A 17220-nucleotide genomic window follows, 5' to 3' on the forward strand; every position below is an offset into this window, starting at 1 on the left:
TTGCAAGTTCTGTTTAATTAAGATTTTCTTATCCCCTGCTATGTTAATAGTTTGCTAGACCCTGCAAGAGCCTCCTGTATGTGATTAAAGTTCAATTTAGAGATTGAGATACAATTATTTAAGGTAAATTACATCTGTTTGAAAGTGAAACCAGTTTTTTTTCATGCAGGCTCTGTCAATCATAGCCAGGGGAGGTGTGGCTAGGGCTGCATTAACAGAAACAACGTGATTTAACTCCTAAACGACAGTGAATTGAGCAGTGAAATTGCAGGGGAATGATCTATACACTAAAACTGCTTTATTTAGCTAAAGTAATTTAGGTGACTATAGTGTTCCTTTAAATTAGTCATTACAGAGGGAAGCTGATCTATTTTCATATTATACTGATTCCACCAAAAAATTATATCTAGATCTAAAATGCTCCCTAGAGCAACCCCCAGATAAACATTTCAGCCTTTGTAGGCCTCATCTATGCAATGTAGCTCATACCCTTCTAGGCAGTAGATAAGGGGTCCATATCTGGATTACCATTTCACCTTAGGGAGACCATAGGCAAACAAACCAAAAAAGAGAGGAATAGAATATTGAGAATAGACAAAAACTCAGAGGTACCCTAGTTAAAATGATAAGAGTTATGTTAAAGGAACACTACAGGGTCAGGAACACAAACATGTATTCCGGACCCTATAGTGTTAAAACCACCATCCAGCCCACCTGCCCTCCCCTTCCTCCCTAAATATTGTAAAATCTTACTTTTATTAAAGTCTGCTGCTGCTGGCTCAGCCCCTGATCTGCCTGCTTGGCTGACATTATCAGAAGTGATTCTGTGAGCCAATCACAATGCTTTCCCATGGGATTGGCTGAGACTGTCAAGAAGGCAGATCAGGGGCAGAGCCAGCACAAGCCAAACACAGCCCTGGTCAGTCAGCATCAACGCACAGAAATGCATTGAATTAGTGAATCTCTATGAGGATGGTTCAGTGTCTGCATGCACAGGGTGGAGACACTGAATGTCAGTGCAGGCACACTGTGCAGCACTTCCCCCAAGAAGCACCTCTAGTCAGGGCCAGCGCTACCATTAGGCGAATAAGGCGTTTGCCTTGGACGTCGTCCTCTGGGGGGGCGCCCCACTGGCAAGTTTCCTGGTGGGCTGCCCTGCTGCTGTCTGGGGATGCTGTGCTGAGTGAGTGGCTCCATAGCCACCCCCCAGCGCAGCCACTCAGCTGCTGATCTCCCTCTGATGCCGCTTGTCTGCTCGAGGAGCAGGGTTTACTGTAACCCAGCACCCTAGCAGAGCACTCAGCTTCCAGCAGGGGAGGCTGGGACATGACTTAGTATCCAGCTGCCCCCTGCCTGTGAACATCGGAAGCACTCTGAGGGGAGCAGGAAGTAGACTGAAATCACAGTGCACTACTCTCCTGCTCCCCCCACCCGGAACAACAGCAGCTTTCTGCATGCTGGACCCCTCTCCTCCATTCACAGCACTTATGAATGGTCCATCTGAAGATAACTGGAACTGATTTTGAGTATGAGTGTATGATTGTAAATCGATCTGTGTGTATTGAATTGCTGTGTTTGTGTGTGTAAATAAAGTGTGACTATATGTAAAGTGGTGTGAGTTTGTACTTGAGGGACAGTGTGTGTGTGTTAGTGTGTGTGTTAGTGAGAGTGTATAAGTAGCACCGTGAATGTCACTGAGAGAGAGTGTGTGTGTGTAAGTGAAACTATGTGTGTATGCCAGTGACAGTGTGTGTGTGAGAGTGTGTAAGTGACACAGTGTGTGTGTTAGTGACTGTGTGTAAATTGCATTGTGTATGTCAGTGAGAGTGTGTAAGTGACACTGTGTATCAGGGGCGGATCCAGAGCCTGATCTCGGGAGGGGCACTTGTAGATTATTTAAAGAAATAATCCATGCACAATAACCACTACAGCTCTGTGTAGTGGTTATGGTGCCAGGAGTGCCGGGAACCCCTCCCAGAGTAAGTAGTCAAACCGTTTAAGAACAGTTTGGCAACTTACCTGGGGTCTGCTGGGATATGGGGCTGTAGTAGTGCATAGGAGCAGTGGTGTGCGTGAGTGGTGCAATGTGTGAGGGTTGCAGTGTGTGTGAAAGGTTCACTGTGTGTGTGTGGGGGTGTAGTGTGTGGATGTGTAGGGTGTGTGGGGCTGTGTGTGTAGGGGTAGGTAGTGTGTGTGTGGGGCAATGTGTGTATGGGGGGCTCTGTATGTGTGTGTGTGGGGCAATGTGTGTATGGGGGGGCAGTGTATGGGTGGGCAGTGTATGTGGGCAATGTGTGTGTGTGGGGCAGTGTGTGTATGGGTGGGCAGTGTATGCGTGTGTGGGGCAATGTGTGTATGAGGGGGCAGTGTGTGAATGTGTATGGCGTGTGTGAGGGCAGTGTGTGTATGGGGGGGCAGTGTATGTGTGTGTGTGGGGCAGTGTGTGTATGGGGGGCTGTGTGTGGGAGTGGCAACGTGTGTGTGGGGCAATGTGTGTATGGGGCTGTATGTGGGGTGGGCAGTGTATATGTGTGTGAGGGCAGTGTGTGTATGGAGGCAGTGTATGTGTGTGGAGGGAGTGTGTGTATGGGGGCAGTGTGTGTATGGGGGGCAATGTGTGTGGGGCAGTGTATGTGTATGTGGGGACAGTGTGTGTGTGTGTGTCGGGCAGTGTGTGTATGTGGGGGCAGTGTATGTGGGGCAGTGTGTGTACGGGGGCCAATGTGTGTAGGGGGGCAGTGTGTGAATGTGTGGTGAGGAGGGTAGGGGGGATTTAAAAAATAAATAAAATAAAAATAAAAATAAATACATTTATGTCCCCCTACTGAGGGAGGAGGGGGGTCATTTCTCGATCCCTGGTGGTCTGTGGGGAATCCCTGGTGGTCGCAGTGGTGAGAGTGAAATCTAGCCCGCAGCTCCAGGGCTAGAGTTTACTCTCGCGAGATCCGGAGCCTTTCCGTGGTAACCGCGGCAACGCCTTGTGCTTTAGAGAGAAGGACCTGGAGGAGCGGCAGGCTGAGCTCCTGGGTCCTCTCTCCCTCTCTCTCACTGATCTCCCCTCCGGTCCGTGAAGGCACATTGCAGGGCTGGCGCTTGGACAGTGCCAGCCATGCATTAGCCGGCAGGGGAGAACCTGGGGGGGGGGGGGCAATTGCCCTGTTGCCCCCCCCCCCCCGGATCCGCCAGTGTCTTTGCAGAAACTGGATGGTTATCTCCTGGCCTTGGGGGGCACTGCATGGCAGTTAAATGCTAGATGGCTGGCCTGAGTGGCCACTGGGCAGTGTTTTACAATTTTTCCAACACAGGGTGCTATTGAGCATGGGTCAGCAAACTTCAAGGAATCCGCATTAATGAAAAAAATCTCAGGCACTCACTGTGATTGCTTCCAGGCAGATTTATTGCAAAGTTTCAACCTGTGACCAGGTCTTTATCAAGCTTGATAAAGACCTGGTCACAGGTCGAAACGTTGCAATAAATCTGCCTGGAAACAATCACAGTGAGTGCCTGAGATTTTTTCATTAATACTGGACAGCAACTGTGCAGAGCTGGTCAGCCTGTTCCTGACCTGACTGGCCACATGGTGACAGTAATGAAGGCCTGTGTAGTGTGCAGGCTGGTGGCTACTATTGCATGCCAGCTGGCTTGTGAGAACAGGAAGTGGCACTAGGCCGAAGCTGGGTGGTGGGTTATTGCTGTACACTCACTGAGCACTGTGACTCACCAGGTTCTCTAATGGTCCTCATTGCCTCCCTTACTTGGAGGAGATCTGCTAGGCCAATCAAAGGAGTATAGGCAGGGCTAGGACATCACCACCATAGCTCCGCCTCCTCTCCTCTGATTGGCCTAGCAGCCCTGAGCATGGGAAGCTCTGCCAAGAGGTAAAATAAATATGTTCATATATTAGTCCTCTTAGATCCTCTATATGCTTTGTGCCCCCATGTGAGAGGCAGCTGGGGGGGGGGGGGGGGGGGGGGCAATGTATGCCAGTGAAAGTGTGGTAGTAAAAATGTGTAAGTGACACTTTGTATGTATGTCAGAGTGTTTGAGTCATAGTGTGGGTGCTAGTGTGTGTGTGACCATGTAAATAGATAATTATATATTAAATTATATTTATAATATATATTAATAGAATTCTATATTAAACCAAAAAGAATGTTCACAGTAACATAAATTAAATCCCAATATTATTACAAATTAAATGCCACCAAATGCATTGATAAAGAGTGTATGGGTATATGTATTAGGCAGTATGTGTCTATTGATGTGTGCATTAGACAGTACGTGTATATTGATGTGTGCATTAGGCAGTACGTGTGTATTGATGTATGCATTAGGCAGTATGAGTGTATGAATGTATGTATTAGGCAGTGTGTGTGTGTGTGGATTTATGTATTGGGCTGTGAGCGTATGGTTCATTGTATGTAATAGGCAGCCTGTGTGGATGGATGTATTAGGTAGTGTGTCTATATGGATGCATATACTCGAGTGTTTCTACGCTGTGTGTTTTCTTCCCTAAATGCCTCTTTATTGCAATTTAGAATTTAGTGAATAAAAATGTGAGAGAATGTAGTTGCCTTTATGAGGGGGAGGCAAAATGGATTGTTGCCTAGAGCGGCAAGAATCCTTGCACTGGCCCTGCCTCTAGTAGCCATCTTAGGACTGGCCAGTGGAGGTATACCTAGACTGTAATGTAAACACTGCATTTTCTCTGAAAAGACAGTATTTACTTCAAAATGCCTGAAGGGAGCTATTATACTCACCAGAACAATTTCAATAAGTGGTAGTTGTTCTGGTAACTATAGTGTCCCTTTAACAATACTTTGCATAGGAGAATACAATTTACCAAATGTGCAAACCTAAGTGGATGCTCCCCTAGGCACCAAATACAAATTTCTAAAACACAAATTAGGATGCACACCAAATTTACTGCCAATAAATCTAACTTTACTTACAATGCAGTATAACAATACACCAACCAAACATAAAAGGACAAACAAAAAGTGATAAGGCTAGAAATTAGACATACTATCCACAAAAATGCAACGTTTTGGCACGCTAAGGTGCCGTTCTCAAGGAAAAACCTCTGGGGGGCTTTGTGGCTTGTGTCCGGCTGTAGCAGGCTATTGATGTGAAGGTGAATACTTTATGTCTTTGTAGTGTTCTTTTCATTTGTTTATTTAATTCTTAGAGTAATAAATAAATACTTTGAACGAGAGCATATAATATTAATGCTTACAGCTCGTAAGTACATATATTATAGATATCCTTTTCAACAGCATTTCATTTTTTTATGTCCAAATGAAATGTTTTCCAAGGCCGGTTCATATAAGTACAGTTATTGTGCATGTTTTTTCTTTATTCTTTGGGTGAGGTAATATCTGTGTGTATACTTCATGTAGTCAATGACTCAACATCTACCCCCAATCATTCTGATGACCATGGAATCAAGATCTATGTTTGCGATGACCGTATTACGTACTCCCTTGTGGTTCTTTGTCTCGGGGATTCACAACTCAATTCCCAAAGCACACCAACAGTCTAGGACTACCAGGTTCTATTCCAATGAGCCTACTGGCAAAACCTGGACCATTGGTGGGTCTGAAGAACCGTACAGGGAAACAATGTTATTTGTAAGACCCAACAAGTGTAATAATGTTATCCTGTTGTGCGTATAAATAGCTGAGATATAACATGGAGCATTACTTCAGTCTAAAGTCCTATATGACATGGCCAAAACCTGAATGTTTAAAAACACTTGAAATTTCATATGAATAGACTAAAATAAAAAAAAACATATTTTTGAAAATGTTAAAATTAATAGATGCTAAATAAACTTTCCAATTTGCAATTAAAAATTACTAAAGTTAAACTGCTACCTTTTTTTTTTTTTTTTTTTTTTTTTGTCATTCTTTGTTTTATTGAGGCAAGTTTTATAAAAGGTACAGAATGAAAAAGGGGAGACGTACGTTTCTCATACAGAATAGGGATATGATAACAGTTTTAACATCTCCTGTGAGTAACAGCCTCATTTTATATTAATTGAGCGTTCCAGAATATTAGTAACAAGCAGAACTTAATAATGATTAACGTGACTAAACAAAAGTAGAGTATGATGTTATTAAACGTGAGTAGCTCCTTAGCGAATATGCCACCTTAATAGGAGGATTCTCCGTATTCAATCTAGGTATAACAAGTATCACACGGTGCAAGTGGTTAGGCATAAGCTTATACAGATCGGTTGGTTAGCGCTTGAGATTAGTGATGGTATGTGCATGTTGTGAAATACCGTACAAGATAAACACGCCATTTGCGTTATGGCACAGGCTGAGTTGGTATTGCTATTGTGGGGGGTCACCATATAGTCGACAGGTTTGTAAGATTATGTGAAAATTCGTATGCTGTGCCCCACACCAAAGACTCCCAACAAAATAAACCTGTTATCTACGTTATGGTGTAAGCTGGGTTAGTATCGCTATTGTGAGGAGTTCTGTGGGTTAGAAAACTTAAGTGAGTGTGCACGCTGTGCACAGGTGGGTACAGGCCCTGTTTCGTGATGCATGAGCCTAATGATTGGGGGAACATAATATGCAGATTGGGCATAGTGGTTAGTTGCCATAGTGGGCAAGTTTTGCAAGGAGAGTGTAGCTGCATTTATAAGGGAGTTATAGAGCAGAAGACAGTTATTATGCATGTTTTTTCTTTATTCTTTGGGTGAGGTAATATCTGTGTGTATACTTCATGTAGTCAATGACTCAACATCTACCCCCAATCATTCTGATGACCATGGAATCAAGATCTATGTTTGCGATGACCGTATTACGTACTCCCTTGTGGTTCTTTGTCTCGGGGATTCACAACTCAATTCCCAAAGCACACCAACAGTCTAGGACTACCAGGTTCTATTCCAATGAGCCTACTGGCAAAACCTGGACCATTGGTGGGTCTGAAGAACCGTACAGGGAAACAATGTTGTTTGTAAGACCCAACAAGTGTAATAATGTTATCCTGTTGTGCGTATAAATAGCTGAGATATAACATGGAGCATTACTTCAGTCTAAAGTCCTATATGACATGGCCAAAACCTGAATGTTTAACCCCTTAAGGACCAAACTTCTGGAATAAAATGGAATCATGACATGTCACACACGTCATGTGTCCTTAAGGGGTTAAAAACAATTGAAATTTCATATGAATAGACTAAAATAAAAAAAAACATATTTTTGAAAATGTTAAAATTAATAGATGCTAAATAAACTTTCCAATTTGCAATTAAAAATTACTAAAGTTAAACTGCTACCTTTTTTTTTTTTTTTGTCATTCTTTGTTTTATTGAGGCAAGTTTTATAAAAGGTACAGAATGAAAAAGGGGAGACGTACGTTTCTCATACAGAATAGGGATATGATAACAGTTTTAACATCTCCTGTGAGTAACAGCCTCATTTTATATTAATTGAGCGTTCCAGAATATTAGTAACAAGCAGAACTTAATAATGATTAACGTGACTAAACAAAAGTAGAGTATGATGTTATTAAACGTGAGTAGCTCCTTAGCGAATATGCCACCTTAATAGGAGGATTCTCCGTATTCAATCTAGGTATAACAAGTATCACACGGTGCAAGTGGTTAGGCATAAGCTTATACAGATCGGTTGGTTAGCGCTTGAGATTAGTGATGGTATGTGCATGTTGTGAAATACCGTACAAGATAAACACGCCATTTGCGTTATGGCACAGGCTGAGTTGGTATTGCTATTGTGGGGGGTCACCATATAGTCGACAGGTTTGTAAGATTATGTGAAAATTCGTATGCTGTGCCCCACACCAAAGACTCCCAACAAAATAAACCTGTTATCTACGTTATGGTGTAAGCTGGGTCAGTATCGCTATTGTGAGGAGTTCTGTGGGTTAGAAAACTTAAGTGAGTGTGCACGCTGTGCACAGGTGGGTACAGGCCCTGTTTCGTGATGCATGAGCCTAATGATTGGGGGAACATAATATGCAGATTGGGCATAGTGGTTAGTTGCCATAGTGGGCAAGTTTTGCAAGGAGAGTGTAGCTGCATTTATAAGGGAGTTATAGAGCAGAAGAAAAGTAAATAAAACAATAAATGCAACAGAAAGTCAAGGTACATTTTGCTCTCTTGCCGCGAATAGTCCTCTGCAGATATACATGTCCGCAGTGTATGTAGTGTCAGCAAGTGTCCCAGCAAAGCCTTGGAGCAGGTGTTAGGCTCCGGAAGCCAGATTAGGATAGTCACCTAACCAATTCCCGATCTCTGCGCCTGCAATCCGGTTGCAGGGTTCCGCCTGGTGGTATGGTTTCTGGTGTCTCCGTCTGCTCTCCGGCTGGTCTGTGCTGAGTGGCGGTCTCGGGCCGGCTCATGCCGGGTTGCTAGGGGTCTTCCAGTCTGGTGCCTTCTCCCACTTGGGTCAGTGCTCACCCAGAGATGCAAGGTGCTCCGAGGGGGCGACCACGGAGTGAGTCCCCATTGGTAGTTTGGGTGACCCACCATCGGTCGGCGGGTAAGTTGCTTGGGCCGCCATCTGCTCGCTTTCCTCCGGCCTCCCGCTTTCCAGTTCTCCCCTGAGGCCCGGTTAACAGTCGCGGGTTGCCGTCTGGAGCTTCGTGGGGCAGTTGTCAGTGGGGCTTTCTCCGGGGCATCCCCAGTAGTTGCAAGCTTGGCCCAGAAGTCTTCGAACAGACGATCGAGGCGTTCTGAAAGGGGGGGCAGTGGGAGCCCCGGTGCTGGGTGATGTGCGGCGTCCGCCATCTTGTGCCTCGTGGGTTCGATGTCGTTGGTGGTAAGTCGAGTGTGTTGCCCCAGTCCTGGGCCATGGGCTGCTTGTGCCGGGATATCCCTCTCCGGCAGGGGGGGGGAATGGAGTGTGCCGGGGAGACCGTCAGCGATGTGGGCCACAGTCGGCTGAAGGAGCGGCCGCCTCCCCCACGCCATGTGTGTAGGTCGCATGTAGGCCTATGATCGAACCCCTGGCTGCAACCTGCCGATTTTGACCTCGGTTCTGCTTTTGCAGTACTGTGGTGGCATGTCCTTGGCTCTAGGGCTCAAAAGCAGGCATATGGTGGTTTGGTTTCAGGATTTTTCTTGTGTTTTTGCTCTTTTTGGTTCAGAGCTCGTCTAATGTGCGACTGAGCTGCTAGGCTGCCAGGCTCCGCCCCCAAACTGCTACCTTTTTAATGTATGTAATAAAGAAAATGTATGATGTGTTACATTCAAAATGACATAGCATATAGTATTGTAATAGTAATAATACATTATAGAAATCATGTATCTAATCTATTTTCTTGTTGTGTGGATTTTAATCTCTTATAAAATCTGGTTTCTAGGTTTGCAAATTAACAAGAAGATTGTGACTACGTACCCTCAGGTGATAGTGGTCCGAGTCCCAACTCCAACCGTGCAATCGGACAGTGGTATAACAGTTCTGAGACATCTTGAAAAGCTTGGGTGTCGTCTAGTAAATCGCCCACAAGCCATTCTAAACTGCATTAATAAGTTCTGGACTTTTCAGGAACTGGCCGGGCATGGTATTCCTTTGCCTGATACTTACTCCTATGGTGAGTTTCAAGAAAAACGATATTCTGTAATTCATCTGTTGTAAGTTTGTGTGTGTGCGGGGGGGGGGGGGGGGGGGAGAGGGGAGTGGGGGGAGTCGATGAAGGGGCCACTACAACAATTTGTGAATTGGAGATGTGATAGATTCCCCCAAGTTGTGATGTTTTAATTTGTAATAAATATATTTATGTTGTGTTTAGGTAAGTGCAATATATATATATTTCAATAATCGGATACAGAAAACGGTTTCAATTGAATAGTTTTGGATAAGCTTTTCATATGATTTAATAGATTTGATATATTTTGATCTTTTATTTTTAATAATATTGAAGTGTCCACTTTACTAGTTTTGCCTGTATATAGCGTATGGTTTGAAATACGGCCTCTTGGGGGATGAGCTGAATTGTCTTAGTAAAGAGCTGCAATTATATTCAAAAGCATCTTTGCAGTATTTTCTTAATTATCCTTTTCTTCTGCTCGAAAATGTGAGGTTTTGATACGTTCGAGAGCAGGGGTAAGCAACCTTTGGCAACTGGCACCAGGTGCTTTGCCGGCATCATGGGAGATATAGTCTACAACATCTTGGGTTCCAAAGGTTCCCTGCCCTCGTTCTTTAGAAGCACTGACTGGCCGCATTGTAGCTATTTCTCTGCTTCTAAACTAGAACTCACACGTGCGTATAGCTTGCTAAATTGTTCATTATATTCTTGATGAGTCGTAATTTTAGTGGCTGTTTTATTGGGTTTAGTAGACATTTTGTCAAGAACAGATAAAATATTCATGTGTTGCCCTATATAGCAATTTCTCTCTCCAGCGGTTTTAAACTAATTTTAGCTCACTCATGCCATCACAGAGTCTCTAGTGCCTACACCATTAGTGTTTCACCTTATGGGCAGTCCAGAACTCACATTCCGGGTAGATCTTCTTTGCATGAGAAACAGCAATTCCAGATGATCACTTTGACCTCTTATAGGCCATATCATGTGATCTCCCTCAAGACACTATGGTCAAGGGGTCTTTTCTATATCTGTTCCCGTATAGTCAGTTGGCGTCTGTACAGGCTTCGAATAGAATTGATTAAAAGACGTTAAAGAGAATTGGAATGGACTATTTAAAAAACTGCAGATACCAGTGAGTTTCACATTCTTTGAGCATTGTTAATTTACCTGTGAAAGGGTTTATGTTTTGCAGTAGTCAGGCTTCATGTACTAACTAATTAAAATTATGCCCCCAGGGCTATAAAATGGTGACCCTTCTCAGCTTCTTACTTAGTTACAGAGAGCAGAAGTATTAGAAACAAGTAACTGAATAAAGGTATTCTCAGTCGTTAGAAAAGGGAAAAACTCTTGTGAGTGAGGAATATAGAAGAAAAAGGGTTAATTGTAGGGTTAAGGGCTAAATGTTGGAAAAGGACAGAATTGGAAGACCTGCAAAAGGTAAATGCTGAGACTGAGGGATTAATACTTGACTTTAATGAAGAGGCTGTTATGCTTCTTAGACATAGTAATGCTTAAAAGTGTAAAAAAAATATAAATTTTCAAGCGTATAAATGTATCGCTCTTAAAAATGCTGCATTTAACAGCTTGCAGTAGTCTCCTGGTATACTGGTGCAGTACATGATTGGAACTGATTTAGCTTTGGCTGAGATTAAGTCAAATATTTCAGAACCAATAGGAGGTCTGTGGACACTCGCTGCTTTTAGAGACAATGACATCTGTTATTATTGACTCCTGTCCCCACGGGAAGACAAGGCAGCGTATTATTTAGTGGATGAATAAATACAAAAACGAGCAAATAAACAATATTAGTGATTTCTATACTTATTTTATTTGTAAACAAAATTACATACATTGTTATATAGTATTAGGCTGTACTTACTATACAATGTTACAGTATACATATAGTATGCAGCATACTGCATAAAGTTCTTGAAATGCAGCGTCCTAAAATTGCATGAGAATTTAAAAATATCTGTAAGTGGGTACATTTCTCCCTATTCTTCACGTATTGTTACACCAAGTATCTGTACTACCGAGCGACCGTAGCGCTGTACAATGGGATATCAGCCAGTCTTGGACATGTCATTCCCTGGGAAATAATTCAAGCTCACTAATACTTACAATTGCCCAAAAATAAAGCAAATTACTAAATTTGCAATCTCAAACAATTACAATACCAATCTATTCTAGACTTGACTCACATTTAGAATGTATGCATAGTTATTAAAATACCATATTTCAATCTCTCGTCTCTTGTGTTTTGGTTTGGGGCAATGCATAGTAAACACACACTTGTTTTACTTTTCTTTTGTGAGTGTCTGTTCATCATATGTACACTTTTTATTTTATTATTAAAATACTACACTATATTTGTATAGATTTCTCTTTTTTTTTTAAATATGAGAATATGCTGAGCAGTAAGGAAACAAAGGACCTGCCTTAATACACTGACACTTTTGGTGATTTATGTCACATTTTCTTGTATTTTGCTTGAGAGACACCCTGTTTTTTTTTTTTTTATTAAGTATGTTCTGGATTTTCAACACAGGTCATATATACCATTTTAAATGTTTATTTGTTTAGATGCAGCAGTCAATGTTTAATTCACCTTAATGCTTATTCAGCTCATTTTTTTTCTTAATACATGTTTCTCAATAAAATATAAACTTACATCATGCATCATGTAACCAACACGTCTTAAGTTACATTATCGATTCAAAATAGCTTGCTATATTTCAGTAAAAAAAAAAAATACTTGGAAGTTTGCTAAAAATATCCAGAATGAGACAGCTACATATCTATACATATCTTAAATGTTTGAAAAATGATAATTAGCTCCTCCCCGACCCCACCAAAAAAAAAAAAAAACACAATTGTTATTAGGTAACATATGAATCTAAAAGAAAAAAAAATCCACAGAACTAAATTATATAAAACATTCAACTCTGTGAAGCTGGCTTTGAGATGTGACACGGCTTATTGATGGAGCTGATAAAATCCTTTTCGCGGGTGACTCATTTCTATGCAGCTGGAACCTCAATTAGCCAATTTAGTTTTATTGTCAACCAGGGCTGCCATCAGGGGGTGACAACCATGACTATGGGCCCTCAATGGATCATTAGAACTATTTAAAAGCTTAATGTGACAATGGCTGCCCAGCTTAATCAACAGAGTGGGACACCAGCTCTGGAGATATCATGGAAATCTGGATGTTGGCCACTGGTCATCACCCAACCAAGGTTCCTTGCAGGGTGTACTATAACTGCTGCAAAATACGGCATGCATATACTACCCTTATAGTCTGCCAGATCTATAGGGGAAAGAGATCACTAGTAAGTTCCTCTCTTTTTCTCCTCACACATGTAGATAAGCAGTTACACTTTAAAAATGTAAACTTTTATTACAGCATTGAAACATAGAAACATAGAAACATAGAATGTGACAGCAGATAAGAACCATTCGGCCCATCTAGTCTGCCCAATTTTCTAAATACTTTCATTAGTCCCTGGCCTTATCTTATAGCTAGACTAGCCTTATGCCTATCCCACGCATGCTTAAACTCCTCTACTGTGTTAGCAAATGTATTTATGTATTGGTCTGCTAATGTCACCATAAACTAACGTTTAAACCATGCACAACATGATTTTAGTTTTATCTGTATACCGCGTTAGGCAAATTACTTGCCTATACATAGCTAAGATATTATTTTTATGTTATTTGTTGTAATATTCTTTGTTTTTGCTACAAAGGCACCTCTGTAGTGGTAAAGACTACATTTATAAAGTCTGCAGGCCGGTGCACAAGGTATCATGTAACACCTAGCATGTACCTGCATTCTATGGATTGCCAAATACTCTGTAAGCCATTTGTGAATGGGGGGGGGGGGGGAGGGGGAGGGGGGGAGGGGGGGCTGTGTGCTTCTGCTTTGTTTTTTACAGAGGTTAAAATACAGGTAGGAGGTTTACAGTGGTGAGCTAGTACCATATGACTTCCGGTCCTTCAAGACCATTTAATAATATGATAAAATATCCAAAATGTGCAGTTTTGAGCTGCTAGCTTTACATTACAGTGGAACCTCGGAACTCGAACAGACCCTTACCCGAACAATTCGCTAGTCAAACAAAAGATTTGAGAAAAAAATGTCTCGGTACACGGATGATTCTCGGTACCCGAACAAACCATGCCACAAATATGTTCAATTATGACGCTACGTCTCACTTTAGACACATTTTAAATGCCAGAAGAACAGTTACCTATCCCGATCCAACCAATAATATTTATTTTCCTTTCCACCTGCGCCATCAACAGGGCCTGTGCTAGGATTTTTAGTGACACAGACGAAGATGCATTTTGGCGCCCCCACCTCCCTTAAAAAAAAAAAAAAAAATGCATCTTCACCTGTGTGTCTTGTTGTAACTCCCCCCTACTCCTTTTGAATTTCTTAACCCTTTTGTGCTCTAGTGTATTTTATACCTACCCCCTTTTAGTGTGTCTTACAACCCCTTTTTGTGTCTCTTACCTTCAGCCCCTTTCTGTGTCTTATTCTTACCCCAGCCCTTTCTGTGTTTTATTCTTACCCCAGCCCCTTTATGTGTCTTTTAATCCCAGCCCCTTTATGTGTCTCTTACCCCCAGCCCCTTTATGTGTCTCATTCTTATCCCAGACCCTTTCTGTGTCTATTTATTACCCCAACCCCTTTCTTTGTCTCCTTCTCCACCACAGTCCCTCTGTGTGGCTCTTTTTCCCTCAGTCCATTTTGTGTTCCCCTCCCCTCCAGATCCCTTTGTATGTCTTTCCTCCCAAGCTACAGGCACACAGGCATGGTTTTTAAGGCAGTCAATGTCATACAGGTACACTGTCATACAAACACAGAAATAACCATACAGAGACATACAGACACAGATACATTCAAGCAGCGGCATACAGACACACAGACATACAGGCAGAGACATACATGCATACAGAGACATGCATGCATACAGAGGCATACAGACAGATACATACATACAGGCATACAGAGACATACAGGCATACAGAAATATACATACAGAGACATACGTACAGAGACGTACAAGCATACAGACATATACATACAGGCATACAGAGATATGCATGCATACAGAGGCATACCGTCATACAGACAGATACATACATACAGACATACAGAAAGATACATACAAAGACATACAGGCATACAAACACATACATACGTACATATGTACATACAGAGTAATACAGGCATACAGAAACATACATACAAGACATAAAGGCATACAGACACATACATACATACATACATACAGAGACATACAGGCATTCAGAAACGTAGATACAGAGACATACCGTCATACAGACACATACGTACATACAGGCATACAGAAACATGCATACAAAGACATAAAGGCATACAGTTACATACATGCATACAGAGACATATATAAAGACATTCATAGACAAACATACATTCAGTTACATACATGCATACAGAGACATACATACATGCATACAGAGACATACATACATGCATGCATACAGAGACATAAATACATGGATTCAGAGACAAGCATACAGGCAGAGACATACATATGTACATACACAGACAGTCTCAATTACATACTTACATCTGTTCAACCTGGTCCCTGGGGTGTATGCTGTCCAGCTCTGTGGAGTTCTGTCCTGCAGCCCAGCCCCATCACTGGGTGCCAGCCATGCTGTGTGGTTCACAGGGAGCAGGGATATGATGTCACACAGCTTTCGCCCCTGCCACACAGCTTTCGACAGACACCAGGGTAGGAGGCTGGGCGGGCGGGAAGAGGCTTTGCTCCGCGGGCGGAAAGCTTTGGGCTGTGCTCGGCCACTTTACAAGAAGTAACCGGCCAGAGGGGAGCACAGTGTGCTTCCCTCCTGCCGGTCAACCTGACATTGCGCCGGTGTGCCCTAAGGCGGTCGCCTGGGTCGCGCCAGCCCTTGCCATCAACGCTCATTATTACAGATAAAGTGAAGTTATATTTTCTTTTCGTTTACTATACATTGTGTTTATTATTATTTTTTAAACTGTAAAATTTGTGTTAAAATGCTGTAAGTTTGGGGATCTAGAACGGATTCATCAAATTTACCGTACATTAATTCTTATGGGAAATGCTGCTCTCGAACAAATCAGAACTCGAACAGCCTTTTGGAACAGATTAAGTTCGAGTTCCGAGGTTCCACTGTATTTCGTCCTTAAGAGTTGAAAAATGAGCACAGTTTATACAACTATAGTTGGGCATATCAGCATACAGACAGCTACTGTTGGCACTGGCACAGGAGTGAATGGCATTTTATTGGCGTTTTGATACTATATTTCACCATTTCAGAACTTGCAGGAGAGATGTATTCTCTCACACATGATTAATGGAGAATAATTATAGAGACACTTCCTGTAATTTGAACTGTATAGTTGGCTGGGATTTTCCTAGTTTCGATCACCTAAGTGCATTTGTAATTGGGCCAGTTATAATATTGTCAGGACGACCGGTTTTCGGAAGGCAGGTTTGTCAAATTATGTGTGTTTTCTTGGTAGGCGGCCATGATGAGTTTGCAAAAATGATAGATGCAGCAGAACCACTTGGATATCCTGTCGTTGTGAAAAACACTCGAGGACATCAAGGTATCTCATTTTGCAATTTTCTGTAATAATATAAATGACAACTGACGGCATAAGATGATTTATTTTAAAGTGATTTAAGTGATCTGAAACAGAATTTCAAGGAACTCCTTACATATCACAGGCCCTTGCATATAAATGCTGCTTATCCCACAGGGTTCTGTACCACAGGGAAAAATTGTCGGGAATTCAAAGTAAATTAAAAATGTATTTAAAATTTAAGGCCAAGATAGTTAAATTGGAAAAATTATCTAATTCAGCAATGCCTCCAGTTCAGCTATTTTGGTCTTCAATTTGAAATTCACTTTGAATTCTCTTTGAATACCTGACAATTCTCACTTTAGTAAATAAGTCTGTCTGTGTATATTTTCAGCTTTTTTTTTTCCTGTGCTACAATATACTCTTTATTTATTTGCTTCGACCAGGGTTATTTACTAGAGTGAGACGTCAAAGTGTATTCACAGTGAATTTCAAATTTTAGGTAATAATAGCCAAAATAGAAAAATTCTCTAAGTCAGCTGTGCTTTCCGTTTTGCTGCTTTGGCCTTAAATTTTAAATTAACTTTGAATTCTAATTTAGGGAATAACCCTGTTGGTAAGCATATCATGTGTGTTTTAAATGTAAATCACTTATAAGTGCTTTCGAACTAAAATCTTACATATAAATGTTAGAACAAACAACAGTATAAATGGGCAATTTTGGTTAAATATTCCTAATTAGTGATATTTAACCAAAACTGCCCATTTACTGTTACTTACACCAACATTTACTCATTCCAAAGTGTCTGTCCTCATGTAACTGTTAGTCAACAAGAACCAGAAAGTGTCTGTGTGTCTCACTATGCACACCCAACCCTCTATTGTTAAGGAAACTACATGCACATAATCACACTCATATACACAAACACATTCATATACATAGACATTTATATTCGCACATACTTACATTCATGTACACACATACATTCATAGACACACATTGATATATAAACAAACCTATA

At 41.7% G+C, this 17220-nt stretch overlaps 1 protein-coding gene across 1 annotated transcript in view; it reads left to right on the top strand.

Moving 5' to 3' along the window:
• RIMKLA (ribosomal modification protein rimK like family member A) overlaps positions 1-17220 on the top strand; it is a 39363-nt gene that overhangs the window by 16920 nt on the left and 5223 nt on the right. Inside the window, exons 2-3 of the mRNA XM_063436587.1 lie at positions 9346-9576; positions 16136-16222. Coding sequence (XP_063292657.1) covers positions 9346-9576; positions 16136-16222 — 318 coding nt within the window. The remainder of the gene's footprint in view (positions 1-9345; positions 9577-16135; positions 16223-17220) is intronic.

This window comes from Pelobates fuscus, chromosome 11 (assembly GCF_036172605.1).
Source record: "Pelobates fuscus isolate aPelFus1 chromosome 11, aPelFus1.pri, whole genome shotgun sequence".
Taxonomy (NCBI): domain Eukaryota; kingdom Metazoa; phylum Chordata; class Amphibia; order Anura; family Pelobatidae; genus Pelobates; species Pelobates fuscus.